A 16,288-nucleotide genomic window follows, 5' to 3' on the forward strand; every position below is an offset into this window, starting at 1 on the left:
ACATTTTGGGGGGACACAGACACATTGATGCATTTCTGTAAAGAGGGGCGTTAGGAGTGGTCACTGCCTGTGCCGGGGGCACCGAGTGGCTGAGCCCAGCTGAGGCAGCACCAGAACCGGTTCTGGTGTTGGTTTGATTTGGGTCGGACCCCGGCTGAGAGCGGTGTGGTGTGCTCAGGAGCTGCTGCTGTGGACACAGCGCTCCTGACCATCGGCTGTGGGGCTCACTGTGCCCATGGACAGCCCCTGCTCGTGCCACGGGCCACCACTGACATCCACTTCTCCCCCAAGAAATCAGAGAACAAACATTTCCAGAGGGCCCGGAGCTGGTGCTGCTGGGTGTGGAGGTGATGCTGTTCCGTTGCAGAAAACTGTTTATCATAATTACAGAGTACATGAAGTTTTCATCATATTCTCATTTATTATGCTGGGCTTCCATTTTCACTGTGGAGAAACGAGAGACAAATGACACCAGAATAACATGCAATACTCATTAAGGTACAACAGTCACAACCTAAAGTATAAGCCACCTAGAAATTAATGAGCCTCCAGCAATAATGTGGAATAAACTGACATCAGGAGAGAATGTTGCTCCGTGACTTGATGGCTGTTACCCAGAGGATTGTTTTCAGAGCAGTTCTACAACAATGACCATAATTTTAAAGGCAAATTGTTAGGGCTTTGCCGCTCAAAGAATTTATAAAATATAAAGTTATTTTTGCCTGGTTATTGAATGTACAACCAATTCAGCCTGCTCTAGGCAGGGGCTGGATCCTGCTGGTGGCGTGCATTGCTGTAGGTGGTTTATTATTATTATTAAGTTTGCACAAAGAAGGTTTTCCCTTATGTTTTGTACCTGGAACGGTCCCTGGCAGCCGGGGCTGATGGGCTGTGCTTGCCCATGGGCACCGGAGGGGTCCAGACGCAGGGAAGCAGCTCAGGTCACTCTGCCCACGAGGTGCCCTTGCTGTGAGCTCTGGGGTGTGCAGAGAGTTCCGGCAACAGCTGATTTTCAGCTCTCACCGTAATTGTAAGGACTGCGGAGAACAATCCTGGTAATTCCTGTGCATCGCTAATTGGGGGGTTTGTCAGGCTAACGATAACCACCCATTATTTTGTCACCTCCTTGCGGCAGCGTGTCCTTGATGATATTATAGCGAGCACCATTAGCACTTGCAGATGGTTATTATCCAAGCTCCCAGCCGGCTGCGGTTCCCTGAAATCCCCAGAAATTCCCTTTGCTGGTTCGGCACGGGCTGAGCGGGACCCAATCCCTGCCCATGACCGGCTCATCCTCATTAGCGGCGTGTCTGATAATGAGCAGAAGGCACACATCATTACAGCACATGTAGACACACCATTAGTTCATTTAAAAATAGTCACCGTGAGAGCTAATTAGCTCTTTTACAAGCAGCCACCTTGGTAATTAAGGTGTCATTAGCGGAGCTGAGGAGGCAGCCAGGGTCCCCAGCGGGCTCCGGGCTCTGTCCGGGGTATCCCCCCTGGCCACGGGTTCCTTCTTGTCACACATTCGCATTTCAGTCGCTTTTCTGTGGACCCAAAGGGGTTTTTCTCCCCTTCCCCGGCACGGGGATGTGCGGGGCAGTGAAACCCTCCCTGGGCAGCAGCGGGACACGGGGCTGGAAGGGAACCCTGTGGGTGCCTATGGATGCTAACTCTGAAGCAGGCAGCACAGTGCCTGTGGAATAGCAGGCCACATAGCTTTCTCAGTCTTGCCTGAGAAAGTGGCCTGGGAAATCATGGGGAGGAATTAAAACAATCCTCAGAGACAGAAAACAGCCTTGCAGGTGCTGTTTGTCTGTTCCTTGTTTTCTGGCAAGAGAAGGTCGAGGGGTGGTGAGCCCCACTGACCAATGATGGTGATGTGTTAGTTTGCTAACCAATAAGAGTTTCTTTTCTGTACTTTTCATGTATCGGTCTATAAAAAAGACCTGAAGTAATAAACCGAGAGGAATTCTCCTGATCGACTCCTAGAGAGTCTGTGTCGTTCCTCTCACTGTTCCTAATAGAGCGACAGGTGCCTGATGCCGCTGTCCATGCAGAGCCAGCACACTCGCACAGCTCCCAGACACGACTGTAGGAGAAGCTGTCCCTCGGGCAGCTCTCCGTGCCCCCGTGCCCTGCAGCACCTGCGGCTCCAGCGGGCCGGAGCAAAGCGCTGCTCCGCCAGCCGGGCCCGGCGCTGGGAGCGGGGATGCTGCTGGCTGTCCCCAAGCCTCAGCCTGGGGATCGGGGCTGTTCGGGGGCTGAGGGGCTGAGCAGAGCGAGTCTCGGCTCCCAAAGCAGCGGATGAGGATGTGGAACGTGTTCCTGACGGTTTCTCTCCCCGCCCCAGGTGTGCATCGTGCAGAAGAGGGACACGGAGAAGATGTACGCCATGAAGTACATGAACAAGCAGCAGTGCATCGAGAGGGACGAGGTGCGCAACGTCTTCAGAGAGCTGGAGATCCTGCAGGAGATCGAGCACGTCTTCCTGGTGAATCTCTGGTGAGCAGCTCCCTCCCCTGTGCCTCCAGTGCCCACACAGCCACACACATGGTAATTCCAAGGGTTCCCATAACATTTTCAGCAGCAGATCACTGCAAAGAGTGACATTTCCAGTTGCTCAGTAATGACTCCACTGTGTGTGCACTGGCAGAAGTATCTTCATTACTGAGCAACGTTTTAGGGTCGAATTTTAAAAAACACTCCTAAAATCAGGTTGTAATCTAACACATAGCTTGAGTCATCGTTGCCTGTGAAATGTGTCCTGTCCAGGCAGTGCCAGCAGCAAAGGCTGCAGTCTGTCTCACCTGCCCTACCACCACATCAGCATCCCTTGGTGTGCTCTGCACCACGCTCGCTGGCCAAATGAAACACGTTCCTTTGGAGCTCAGACACATCATTACAAAATTTTGCAGGAAAAACTAATTCACAGTTTTAGGAAGTAGAGCATTATACCCTAAGGTCATTGGTTAGTTTGAGGTGAGCCCTAGGCCTTGGCACCTGCTGCTCCAGGTGATGACCTGTCCTTCCTCAGCCTTGCTGCCCACTGAAGGGTCCCCTCCCACTCCAGCAGTGCTGGATGTGTGCCAGGCTGGCGGGGAGGGGGACACCTCTAAAAACTGAGGAAGTTTTATACCCAAAGTGATGGAAGTGGGTGATGTGTCACATTTATTTTGTTGATCCATTGCTCCAGAATAGCCAGTAGAGTTAATATTGATATTTTTCAGTTTCTTAGCAATTGTGAATGCTTTTCCCGACATTCAATGAAGTTCTGGAGAGAACTTGCTCCCGCAGCAAACCCTTTCGGCTCATAGTTTTAGAATAAACCTATATTTAAGATGGGAGCAGAAGTGAGTGATTCATGAGTATTATACAATCCCACATACTCTTTCCTTGGAACTACAGTCACCAAATATAACAATGAGCGTTGTTTTGGTGTATCCCCACTGCTGTCAGTCTCCCGTGGGACCCACGGCAGATTTAGAGAGGCGGTTTACTCCATAGTAAATATAAATCTCTTTTTCTGGTTTATCTGGTTAAATTAGAAGCTGTGTTTTCCAATTCATCTTCAAGATAGGGTGAGATATTTTAAGTAGGTTTTATGAGATTGTTTGCAGTTGAAAATGTGAAGTTTCTCTGAAGTGTCTGGCTGGCAGAGCCCGAGCTCTGTGCTGCTGGGCTGACATGGCACAGCTGCTCAGGGATGGGGTGAGCAGGGGGACATTACCTGGGATACTCATCTCTCCAGGGAAGCATTGCTTAGTGGAGGAATTGATTTGAAAAACTAGCGAGCATCTTGAGCTGGACTTGCTTCATTGCAAAGGTGCAAGTAGCAAAGCTGAATCTTCAGTTTTGGGCCCATCACTGCAAGGACCTGGAGGGGCTGGAGCATGTCCAGGGCAGGGAATGGGGCTGGGAAGGGGCTGGAGAATTCCTGAGGAGCTGGGAAGGGGCTGGAGAATTCCTGAGGAGCTGGGAAGGGGCTGGAGAATTCCTGAGGGAGCTGGGAAGGGGCTCAGGCTGGAGCAAAGGAGGCTCAGGGGGAATTTCTGGCTCTGCACAAGTCCCTGGCAGGAGGGGACAGCCGGGGGGATTTGGGATCTGCTGGCAGGGAACAGGAACAGGAGGAGAGGGAACAGCTCAGGCTGGGCCAGGGCAGGCTCAGGGTGGATACTGGGGAAAATTTTCTATCCAAAAAGGGCTGCCCAGCCCTGGAACAGCTGCTTGGGGCAGTGGTAGAGTCCCCATCTCTGGAAGAATTTAAAAGCCACGTGGCTGTGGCAGTTGGGGATATGGTCACTGGTGGCCTTGGCAGTGCTGGGAATGGCTGGAATCAGAGAGAGCTTTTCTGGGATTCTGTGCCCATAGTGGGGCCTTGTGCAGTTCTCCCAGGAGCTGTGTAATCAGGAGAGGGAAAAGCCTGGCTGGGTTTGTGAGTCTAGTGAGGCTCAGCCGCTCCCCACTCCCGCAGGTATTCCTTCCAGGACGAGGAGGACATGTTCATGGTGGTGGACCTGCTGCTGGGAGGTGACCTGCGCTATCACCTGCAGCAGAACGTTCAGTTCACCGAGGAGACAGTCAAACTCTACATCTGTGAGATGGCGCTGGCTCTCGACTACCTGCGGAGTCAGCACATCATCCACAGGTAACCCACACTGCTGCTGCTGTCCTCGGGCTGCTGTGCTGCTGCTCCTGCTCCCCACTGCTCACAGCAAGTCTGATGCTCCACCGGGGGGATGAACATTTCAGGGCAGCTGTTAAAGCCATCCAGGGCTTCACACAAATATCCACAGAATTGTTATTCCTTCTCCTTGGGAACGAGGCCAGAACAAGTCTAATGCTTCCAGTTTTTCACCAAGTTGCCCAGGAAAAAACTATTCCTGTCCATTATAAAGGGGCTTGCCTCATGTGAGAGTATCTTTGTTTTATTTGTTCCTAATTTTTTGATAGATAAACAATTGCAAGATTTTTTCATTGAGTCTCATCCCTGGTCTGGCTGAGATTCCATCTGCTGTAATCTTCCTTCTTTTCCCAGAGATGTAAAACCAGACAACATCCTCCTCGATGAACAAGGTAGGATGACTCTGCTCCTCTTTGTTTGCTCCCTCATTCATTCCAGGGACAGATTCTTTGTAGTCCTGGGTACTGGGCATCTTTTTACCTGTTCAAAGTGTGGGGAAAGCTGCTCTACTTTTGGTGGATCATGTTTGGCTGAACATCCCTGTGCTTTTTAAGGTGGGGAGGATCACCCACCTGGCCTGTCCAGTGTGCTGTGCTCAGCATGGACAGGCAGCCCTACTTCAGCCCTGGGAGCCTGGAGCCATTGCAGGTCAGCAGCTGCAGTGATAGGAACTCCCATGTCGAGTGGCAGGAGTGTGGAACGAGATGATCTTTTAAGTCCCTTCCAACCCAAACATTCTGTGGTTCTATGTTAGTGTTTCCCTGGTGTCTTTTTCACTCCTGTAGCTTCTGGCCAGAGCAATTTGGCCAGTGCTGAAGCTGCTGGGGGTTACTGGCTAGCTCCAAGTGTGATTTAAAATCAACACCCAAAGCTCCCTACCCTTTAATCACCTGGCCAGCCCAAATCCTGGGAAACCTTTTATGGCTATTCCATAGGATCTGATCCTGACCTGCCCATGTCTGTGCTACCCTGTCTGATGGCAGAAGCTTATGAAACAAATGTGTTCTGACTCTGCATTGCCACTGCACTGCCATTAATCCCTTCTTTAAATGTGTCTTTATTTAAGGTCATGCCCATTTAACAGATTTTAATATTGCAACAATCATTAGGGACGGTGAAAGAGCGACAGCATTGGCTGGGACAAAGCCATACATGGGTAAGAAACAATCGCTGCTCTCGTGCCTGTGTCACGTTTTGAGTGCTCAGCACACGCTGCCCGACGGGCCCTGGCTGGGGCAGGGGTGTCCAGGTAATGTGGGGCCTTGGTGCTCGTGCCCAAGTCCTCCAGCAGAGCCTGACTGTCTGACAAGGGGAAGTCCCAGTGTGAAGGCATCATGGTTGGCATGTCACCCCATCCCATCCTCTGCATTACATCCTGTGCAGTCCCCTCCGTCCCACCCTGCCCTTCTCATCCCACCCAGCCTCCTCCTCCTGCCCTCCCCACCCCGTCCTGCCCTTGGTGTCTCTGGGGGTCCCGTGGTTGTGCTGTGCTGTGCTGGGAGGGCTGTCCCTGCAGGTGATCAGCTCCCAGTTCCCAGTGAGGGCAGGCACACGGCTGCTGCTGCTGCTGCTGTTCCCCCTCCTCACACAGCCTCCCCTCAGGCAGCCGTGCAGGAAAACCACCGTGAGCGTTGTGCACTGACTGACATGAAATGCTGGAATAGAGAACAACAAATAACCTGTTGCATGTTATCCCTTTCTGCTCAGCCCCAGAGATTTTCCACTCGTTCCTGAGCGGCGGGACGGGCTATTCCTTCGAGGTGGACTGGTGGTCTCTGGGAATCATGGCCTACGAGCTGCTGCGGGGCTGGGTAGGGCGCTGGCCGTCCCGGCCCTCGGATCGTGTGCTCTGGCTGAACAGGGAGAGGGGACTCCTCACCTTTGTGCTCTTGTCCCCAGAGGCCGTATGACATCCACTCCAACAACCCCGTGGAGTCTCTGGTGCAGCTCTTCAGCACGGTCAGCGTGCAGTACTCCTCAGCCTGGTCCAAGGAGATGGTCGCGCTGCTGCGGAAGGTGAATGCTCCTTCTGGGGTGCAGCTGGATGAATTGTTGGATGAATTGTCCTTCTGGGGTGGGTTTGGGTTGGATGGCAGTACATGTGCAGGCAGGACTAGCTGGAAAATTATCAGCATATTAATAAACAATTAATAATAAGAGTAATAATAATCATAATATACAAAAAACAGGCTGGGAGAGTTATGGATGTTAAACCCTGAAAAGAAGGCTCCAGTGAAACCTTAAAGCCCCTTCCAGGGCCTGAAGGGGCTCCAGGAGAGCTGGGGAACGACTGAGGACAAGGGATGGAGGGACAGGACACAGGGAATGGCTCCCAGTGCCAGAGGGCAGGGCTGGGTGGGATTTTGGGCAGGAATTGTTCCCTGGCAGGGTGGGGATGGACTTCCCAAATTTGCTGGGGCTGCCCCTGGATCCCTGGCAGTGCCCAAGGCCAGGCTGGACATTGGGGCTGGAGCAGCTGGGACAGGGGAAGGTGTCCCTGCCATGGCTGGGGTGGCACTGAAGGAGCTTCCAGCCCAATCCAGTCTGGGACTCCATGATTAATTATGTGTGTTATGTGTTTATTATCCCTGTAATAAGATGCACGATGTTTGAGGCTGGCTTTGGTGTGACAGTCAGGTTCCCAGCTGGGCTAGAACTGTGTCTTCCAGCATCCCAGCCTCTCCTCACCTGGCTGGGATGGCAGGGGAGGTGGAGCACACCTCTGCAGCAGCACTGGCTGCTCCCTCTCCCTGCTCCTTTGGGGCTGCAGGGGTTGTGAGAGCTGCTGGGGGGTCCCAGCTCTATGGAATGCTCTGCTGCTTTCCTCATGCTGCTGCTGGAGAAAGCTGGGATGTGCTGGGGCAGCTGCTTTAGCCATGGCTTGCTTGAGAACTCTGAAAAGTAACTGGCGAGTTTGCTGTAGGAAAGATACAGCCACTGCCGGCAGCAAGTGCCTCTGAATGAGTTAATGCTGGCTGGGTAATTTGCATAATTAGATTCAGTTTGATGAGGAGCAGCGTTGCTGGCAGAGGTGGTGCGTTCGGCAGGTTTGCATTGCCATCTGCTGGGCAGCCAGGCTTCCAGGGAATCCAGCCTCTCACCGGGAATGTGCCAGCAGCCGGGAGGGGACCCCCACGTCCCCCCAGAGCGCTGGGGTACCTGCACAACATCTTCTTAGGTATTTTTCCTGCAGTAAGTTATCTATTTCCCACAGCAGAAAGGCTCCTTGGCATGGCTGGACCACTGCAGCAGGCCCAGGCAGGCTGCTGCTGGGTGCCCTGTCTTCCTCCTCTGGCAGGAAAGCCCTTCTCTGCAATGCTTTATTACCGCCGTTTTTCCCTCCCCAGCTGCTGACAGTGAATCCTGAGCATCGCTTCTCCTGCCTGGCCCACATCCAGGCCTCGGCTCACCTGTCCGGCGTGGTCTGGAGCGACGTGTGCGAGAAGCGTGTGGAGCCGGGCTTCGTCCCCAACGTGAGTGGAGTGACCTGTGTCCCCATCCCGAGCAGGGGCTGCTCCCCAGACTGGAGGAACCGCTGTGAGAGCAGGGGTTCTCTGAGGGGGAAGTGGTTTCTGAGTCTCTGCTGTGCCTGACGTGAGTCGTGTCGTGTGTCCTGGCAGAAGGGCCGCCTGCACTGCGACCCCACCTTCGAGCTGGAGGAGATGATTCTGGAGTCAAGGCCCCTGCACAAGAAGAAGAAAAGGCTCGCAAAGAACAAGTCAAGGGATAACAGCAAAGACAGCTCCCAGTCTGTATGTGCTGCCTGGGGTAACATCCAGCTGGGAAAAGGCTGGATTTGGGCGGGTATTGCAGCTGGTACTGCCACACTGTGCAAGACACGGGTTTATATTGATGAAAGCATTTGCCCATTGGAGTAATTTCAACAACCACGTTTTCCTCTTATGGAAGTTTGACCAAACTTTCACAGTAGTGGGTACTTTGGAAAGTGAAACGAGCAGCAGAGGTCTGGGCAGCCCGGTGTGCTCAGCCTCTGGCCCCGCACAGCCCCAGGGCTGCGCGAGCCTTGGCACAAGGCAGCAGCTCCCTGTGCCTGTGGGCTGTGTGCTGGGCTCTGGCTGTGCTTCCTTTGGGCTGACAGCACTCCCAAAATCCAGACACACGGATAAATGCACTGTGTTCACGTCAGGAGCAGTGTGATCTGTTCTATGGAAAACTGCTGCTGTGGATGGCACAAGCCCCTGGTGAAAGCCACATGGCAGCCAGCCCTGCTGCCTCCAGCTGTTGGGCTGAGGTTTGGGAGGTGGGGGCTCCTGAACACATCTGGGGGCTCCTGAACACAGCTGGAGGCTCCTGAACACATCTGGGGGCTCCTGAACACATCTGGGGGCTCCTGAACACAGCTGGAGGCTCCTGAACACATCTGGGGGCTCCTGAACACAGCTGGAGGCTCCTGAACACAGCTGGGAGGCCTAGGGGCTGCAGGCAGCAAAGAGATGCAAATGGGGCTGCTTATGCGTGTTTTGTTTTTCTTCAATAGGAAAATGACTATCTCCAGGAATGCCTTGAAGCTATCCAGCAGGACTTTGTCATCTTCAACAGAGAGAAGTGAGTGTGTGGGGTGATGTTTTTAGGGAAATGTACTCCTTTTTCTGACTTCCCTTATGAATCAGTGCCTGACAGCCAGGAGCACCTTGCTGCTGGTTTAGCCCCAGGTGACTGGTGTCAGCAGAGCTCAGCTGCTGCCTGTGTATGAAAAATGTTTCTGGCCACAAAGGGAGGCAAGATCAGGGATTATTAACTGCCATTAAATAAAATACGCTGTAAAGAGGCTTCTGGGATTTAACACATGTGTGACACTGCCCCCGTTCCCCATAGCACCTCCTCACCCATCCTGCTTTTAGCAGATGATATTTTGGGAAATGAAGGTGAGGAAGATTGGACTCAATGACTGTGGAGGTCTGTAACACTTAGAATAGATTCATGCGAACATTAAGGTTGGAAAAGTCCCTGGTGGGAATAGGCAGGCAGTGAAAGGGTTGGATTAAAGGCAATTCTCCCGCAGGATTGGGGCTGTTTGGTCCGCAGGCAGAGCGTGAGGCAGGCTCTGTGCAGGAGGAGGCTGGCAGGAGCCTGGCTGTGCTGTGGCCACTCGTGGCCGAGGTCTGGGAGGGCTGAAGCCTCGCAGGCTGTTTTGGGGCATTTCAGAGCTTGGGGAGCAGCTGTGTAACTCCCGCTTCCTCCGCTCCCGCAGGCTAAAGAAGAGCCAGGAGCAGCCGAGCGAGTCCGCGTCTGCCCCCGAGACCGCGGAGGAGGCGGAGGCCGAGCCCCTGCACATGTGCAGCTCCGTGTGCTCCTCGGGCAGCAGCTAGGCCGCGGCCGCGGGGCCAGGCCGCCCGCCCTCACCTGCCCTCGGCTGCGCTGAGCGCCGAGCCCGCCCCGCTGCCCTCAGGACAGCACCGGCAGCTCCCCCGGAGGGCTGGAGCCAGCCCGGTGCCCTCGGCACTGTCCTCCGGGTCACGCATCGCCAGCCCGGTTCCCCTGGAGGGCTGGAGCCAGCCCAGCTCCCTCAGGACTGTCCTCCGGGTCACGCACCACCAGCCCGGTTCCCCTGGAGGGCTGGAGCCAGCCCGGTACCCTCGGGACTGTCCTCCGGGCCATGCACCGCCAGCCCGGTTCCCCTGGAGGGCTGGAATCAGTTCAGCTCCCTCAGGACTGTCCTCCGGGCCGTGCATCGCCAGCCCAGCTCCCTCAGGACTGTCCTCCGGGCCGTGCACCGCCAGCCCGGTTCCCCTGGAGGGCTGGAGGCAGCCCAGCTCCCTCAGGACTGTCCTCCGGGCCATGCACCGCCAGCCCGGCTCTGTGGCTGCCTGTCGGGGGAAGATACGGCCTATGCAACTTGTCAGGGGAGGAGATCAACTTATTTAGTCTTTGTTTTAATGTCAGGTTGCTGATCTACACGTTTTCAATGCGGTGAGAGGACAGGGGAAGAAGCCGTCCTTGGGTGCCGCGGGGAGAGACAAGGAGCAGGGAGGAAGGCCAGAGAGGTGGTGTGAGCAGACTTTGGCATTCCTTGTTCACAGCTGCTGCCCTGGGCATGGACAATCCCTGTGCAGAGCAGAGCACAGCCCGGGGCCTCTCTGGCACCAGCTGCCGGGAACCCCCAGCTCCTGGGAGCCCCCAGCTCCTGGGAGCCCCCAGCTCCTGGGAGCCCCCAGCTCCTGGGAGCCCCCAGCTGCTGGCTCCTGCAGCACAAGGATGTCCCAGGCACCTTCTCCTTGTGTCACCCGTCAGGTCCTTTCCCCATTCAAGGCAAATAAATGTTTTTTGTGCGCTCCATGGATTCTTCAGGGGCTGGGTAATGGTTAATGAGTATTTGAGACACAGAATGCATTTAAGATATTTTCTTCCTTGATGTGGCCGCTGCAGGCAGTGAGGAGCTGTGGGTTGGAGGGTCTGGCTCCATGTGCCCAGGTTTGGAGGACACAGTTTATTACAGGCTGAGGTTTTGTTGGAGGCAGAGTGGATGGTTTTGCAAGGCTGCTTGTTTGTGAAAGACAGGAATATCATATTTCACCTTCAATTTACTTTATTTGCAATGTAAAATACAAGTACTGTATATAATTTGCCAATACCTGTCTTAACTTCTTAATAAGATGGGAAATCTTCCCTTGCTCCAGCTGTGGATGTTGCCTTTCTTGTTGCAGGGGCCTTCACTATATTAGTTGTTTAACCTGCTGCAGAGTGGTTTTTGGTTTCTGTGGCTGAACCTGAGCCCTGTGGTGCCACACGACTGCTCTGGTGCCCCAGGTGTGACCACAGTCACCATCGAACCAGCAGCAGCTGTTTGCTGCCAGACACTGGGAGGCTGCAGTGTCTGCATCCTTACTGGGTATTCCTAATGCAGAAATGGATGGGAGATGTTTGTAACAGATCAGATTCTGTCAGGACCAGTTTTGTTGTGGTTTCTGTTTCCTTGAATAAACCAGTGGTATGAAATGATCTTACTCAAGCAAGGACATGGAGCGTGCCTCCCGCAGTTTTATGTGGGAATTAGTGTGTGGCTGGACTTGTGCAGAGACATGTTTTCATGGAAGTCTTTAAGGGTGTGCAGGAGGAGGGGAGCTGAAGCTCTGGGTCTGGTTGCATGGTTATTTTCACGTAGCTGCTGTCAGGCCCGGGGTTTCTGCTGTCAGCCCTGGGTCCTGCACACCCTGTGCCTCGTTAGGAGCTGTGTTAATGATGGCTCAGGGGCTGTGGCCAGTCAGTAAGCGAGGGCTGAACTCAGTGTGTCCTCCTGCTCCTTCTCCAAGCTGCAGGAGGGCACTACCCTGGCTCTGATCCCAGCTGTGCTGGAGGAACCTGCTCTCTCTGCCCCCAGTAACTTCCAGTCTCGTTCCTGGGTACCAGGGAGGCCTAGTTACCTTCTCTCACCTGTCAGGGCTCACCTTTCGGTGCAGGTGGGCCATGTGCTCTGGCCCCTTTGCTGTGCTGAGCAGCTCCTGCTCTCCACACTGCAGTCTGCTCCTTTCCCCAGGGCTCTGTGCTCACCTTGTGTCTCCATCCCACATCTCTCAGCTGGAACACCAGCTCCATCCTGGCACAGCAGATGAGGGTCAAAACATCTATTTATTCAGGAGTTATGAATTCCAGGTGATTTACTGCACTGGTGTGGGCAGGGTTTTACAGTGAATTCCATTGCACTATTTAGCAACTTCCTCTAAGTAATGGCAAAATTTTGGACCATTGGAACGATGAGGAGCGTCACTGATTTTTCGACCAAAGGTCAAAACTCATAGCTGAGTGATGAAGATACATTCTATTCAGCCAGAAGCTCTCAGGCCAGGAGAGGTGTTGGCAGGTACAGGATGTGTGTAATTGATGTTTTCATCGCTTTCCTTAGGACAAGAGACAAGTGGGCCCTGAGGTGGGGGTTAGTGTGTGGGGAGGCACTGGCTTGCTTCTGAAACTGAGGATTCTCAGCCCAAACACTCTGTCAGTCATCTGTTCCCCCTCCAGCACCCCTCTTTTTCAGTGCACTGTGCAGAACAGCTCAGTGGCACCTGGCAGAAACCAGAGGATCTTCTGGGGGGATACCAGGGAATGGCTGCTTCCCAGGGAAAACACTCTGGGTGGGTCCTGGCTGCCTGGGCAGCACCCCTGCAATCCAGCAGTGCAGCACCAGGGCTGTGCTGGGCACTCCATTGAACCTGAATCCCTGACAACAGCACCAGGTCACAGAGCTGCGGGATCCTTGTGCTGAGTGGGACAGACAGCGTGGACACATCACTGAAGTGCTTGGTTTTGGTCTTAAATAGTATTTGGGGATAACCTCACCAGAGCCCGTCGGGGACAGGCTTTCATTGACAGCTGTTTGCACTCAGTCCCTGGAGAAGAAATGGCATGAAAAGAGCAATTGGAAAGGGCCAAGTGATAGGAAACAGCTCAGTGTCATTGTCAGAAGCCCTGTGGAGGGGTTCAGTGCTCTGGGGCCTCCTGCCCACCCTGTGCCCCACTCTGGGCCTCTCTTGTGTCCCCACTGCTGTGTCCCTGCAACAAGCCAGTGCCAGCTGAGCAGAGCTTGGTCCTGTTGGCCCTACACATCTCTGGGACTCCTGCCAGTGTGTCCCATGTCCAGCTCACCCCATCCACACTGGAGTCCTGCGGGTTTGATCCTCTCTCCTCCCTGTGCCACCCCTGTGGGTGTTCCCTGGCTGCTGGCACACACTGGGCTGGGGATGGGGACAGAGGTCTGGGGGTGTGGTGGGGTTGTGGTGCCTGTGGTGGTGCCATTGTTGTGGCTGAGCCCTGGTACTGCTGCTGAGCAAACCTCACAGACAAGTTGTGACAGAGCCCTGGTCCTACATCCCAGCTTGGAAGGTGTCCCCAACAGCTCTGGGTTACACCTCCACTACAGCCAGAACACAGGAATTTTCTGTACATAAATATTTAAATACCTGTATTTTTTTGTATGACAGATTTATACAGTGTGTGCCATTATCTGCTGTGAAAAGTCTACAGCACCTATAAATTATTCTCCTTTAATCACTTGCCATGAGATTGTTTTCTTATCTCTGTTGTGTTACAAGGTTTTGCAGAGTTGCATATTTTTAGGTTTTTGCATTGAATTCCACAGCCTTCACTGGGAATTTTGTGCAGAAGACAAATGCCAGGTCAGGTCCTGATTTTTCTTCTGTTGCCAATTCTCTATTACTCCAGAGCTTGCCAAAAAGAGTCTAAGAGTAATAAAATAATAGCAAAAATACCAGTAATATGGACTTGACCCTGGACAGTGCTGAAATCCTGCTGCCTTGGGAGGGTATTTTTAACAATTATTTCAGTGCATATATATGTAAATATATCTTTGTACTTTATATTAATACATTCCTGTAATTTTCTTGCATGACAAGTTTACCACATCACAGAATATTTAAGTTAGAACAAGGTTGTGTTTTCGCAGATCCTGTCAGAAGCCATTGCACATGTGGAGTAATAAATGTGTATTTTTAACATTGCCAAGGATTTGGTGTCATTTCCAGGGTATTGAGCTGTAGATGCTGGGCTGGGAGCACCAGGGTGAGGCAGAGGTGGCAGGGGATGGGGGCAGGACCCTGACCTCACTGCCACAGCGAGGGCACAACAGCCGTGGCTCACAGGGGTTTGGTATTTCCCTGCACAGCCCTGGATTTTGTATCTTAACCTCAATAAAAGCAGTCCCTGCAAGTGTCAGGGGATCTGTTTTTTCTCTTTGATCCCCTCAGTGCAGGGATGATTTATCTTGCTGGTAATGTGCTGCTGGTTGCAGCTCCCGAAGCTGCTGCTCCCCTCAAAGGAGGCTGAGATGAATGGATGTCTGAGCCTGGACTCGTCCCTCCTGCCCAGCCAGCAGTGCCACTGTGATGCCTCTGGGGCAGCGTTCTGGGTGCCCATGGGTGTCCCCGAGGCACCAAGGGCACCTGCCAGGCTGGGCTGTTCTCTGCAGGGGAAAGGTGAAGGTCAGAGTGAGGGCAGCTTCCCACACACAGCCCTGAAACACACGGGAGGAGAAGCTGAGGGGCTGAAACACCCACAGCAGCCGGGAGAGCTCAGTGCCTGCCAGCCCTGTGCCTAAACTGTGGGAACTGGAATCTGCCAGGGACAAACAGGGAATGACCCTCCCAGGCTCATCAACCTGCTTTGTCCTTCTCACCTGCTGCGATTGATCCTGCTGCTGATCAAGGTGCTGGACGTGGGGGAAATCACAGAACCACAGAACTGCAGAATGGGCTGTGTGAGAAGGGACATTAAAGCTTGCTCTACCCTGCCATGGCAGGGACACCTTCCACTGCTCCAGGCTGCTCCAAGGCCAGGCTGGAGCAAGTGTCCAGCCTGGCCTTGGACACTTCCAGGATCCAGGAGCAGCTTCCACAGGTAACCTGTGCCAGAGCCTCCCCACCCTCCCAGGGAACAATTCCTTCCCAATTCCACATCTGACCCTACCCTGTGGCAATGGGAAGCCATGCAAAATCAAAATACAGAAAAAAGACACAGTGAGCATGGAAAGCCAGGGATAAGCACAGGCATAGTTCAGTGCCTGACACCTCATTTGCCCCTTAAGGAGCACTGCTGCCCTGCAGGGAACAGAGGAGTCCATCCCCACCCCAGGCACAAGTGCAGGGACCTGGGGCTCCTCCATCACAGCCGTGGTGCTGCAGAGCCAGAGATGCGCCCCAGTCAAGGGCACGGATCGTCTCCTCAGTGTCCCTGACCCAGAGCCTGCAGGAAAGCTGTCCAAAGGAATTAGGGCCACAGACCATGTGTGTGCCATGGGGGATGTTTCCTGGAGGCTCTGGCTCCATTAGCAGGCGGCTGTGGGGCTCGGCTCAGCCTCTGCTGGCACCAGGAGAGCTGCAGAGATGCTGCTGGCTCTGATCCCTGCGTTGAGAGGAGGCTGGGGCAGCTGTGCTGGCTCTGACAGCTCCCTGACAGAGGGAATAAATGCAAACCCTCCCTCTGTAAGGGAAGGGCTGGCAGGGTTTGAGCTTTGAGCTGGCACAGAGGGTGGAGGTGCCTCACCTGGGTGATGTGGGAGAGGGAACAGTGTCTCTGCTGGCTCCTCACTGGCCATGGGGGCCTGGCACGAACCAGGAAAACTGTGGGAAAATGACATTTACAGCACAGGGCCCTTGGGACTTCCTCTGCTAAGTGTTTACAAGCTGGGACTGTTGGGTGTTCCTGTCACCCCATGGATGTTGGGATGATGGGGGGTCACTGCCATCAGACTGTAGCTTTTGTCTTTCCTATTCCTTATGGATTTCCTGCTGATGTAATTTAAGTGCTATTCAGGAAGACGTCACAGAATCATAAATAGTTTGGAATAGTTTGGAAGGGACCTTCAAGCTCCTCTCATTCTACCCCCTGCCATGGCAGGGACACCTTCCACTAGATGTTAATTGCCTTGGTGCAATTTCAGAAAAAAATCAGAAAATCAACAAATGAAATTATGTTAAAATTAAATGTAAAACATCCAAATACATTTCCATATGCTCAATGCAGAAATTACTGCAGCATTAAGCTGTGAAATGTAGGTCATATAATAAAAAAATCAAAAAACCAAAACCAACAAAAAATTAGATCCCTCCCTAGTTTACATTTGTGGGTTCA

The 16,288-nt window shown here is 53.4% G+C and overlaps 1 protein-coding gene and 1 long non-coding RNA gene across 10 annotated transcripts in view; one reads left to right on the top strand and one right to left on the bottom strand.

Annotated features, from left to right (window-relative positions):
• The window catches only part of STK32C (serine/threonine kinase 32C), a 71,902-nt gene extending 57,738 nt beyond the window's left edge, over positions 1-14,164 (top strand). For 4 of the 9 annotated variants that reach the window (XM_086901362.1, XM_086901364.1, XM_086901361.1 and 1 more), the window contains 10 exons: positions 2,357-2,508; positions 4,478-4,651; positions 5,042-5,079; positions 5,754-5,843; positions 6,395-6,498; positions 6,587-6,703; positions 8,035-8,160; positions 8,308-8,439; positions 9,186-9,253; positions 9,900-14,164. In XM_086901362.1, coding sequence (XP_086757488.1) covers positions 2,357-2,508; positions 4,478-4,651; positions 5,042-5,079; positions 5,754-5,843; positions 6,395-6,498; positions 6,587-6,703; positions 8,035-8,160; positions 8,308-8,439; positions 9,186-9,253; positions 9,900-10,017 — 1,119 coding nt within the window. In that variant the 3' untranslated portion in view covers positions 10,018-14,164. Of the gene's footprint in view, positions 1-1,954; positions 2,039-2,356; positions 2,509-4,477; positions 4,652-5,041; positions 5,080-5,753; positions 5,844-6,394; positions 6,499-6,586; positions 6,704-8,034; positions 8,161-8,307; positions 8,440-9,185; positions 9,254-9,899 lie in introns of those variants that run through there. The other 5 variants (XR_015290266.1, XR_015290264.1, XR_015290263.1 and 2 more) reach the window with 3 other exon arrangements.
• On the bottom strand, positions 10,050-16,254 carry LOC147651801 (uncharacterized). The gene is made up of 2 exons (XR_015290267.1): positions 10,474-16,254; positions 10,050-10,402 (listed from the first exon to the last, which is right to left on the bottom strand). It is a non-coding gene; the product is annotated as an uncharacterized LOC147651801 (long non-coding RNA).
• Positions 16,255-16,288: the final 34 nt, after the last annotated feature.

This window comes from Cyanistes caeruleus, chromosome 8, assembly GCF_971803275.1.
Source record: "Cyanistes caeruleus chromosome 8, bCyaCae1.hap1.1, whole genome shotgun sequence".
In the NCBI taxonomy this organism is placed as follows: domain Eukaryota; kingdom Metazoa; phylum Chordata; class Aves; order Passeriformes; family Paridae; genus Cyanistes; species Cyanistes caeruleus.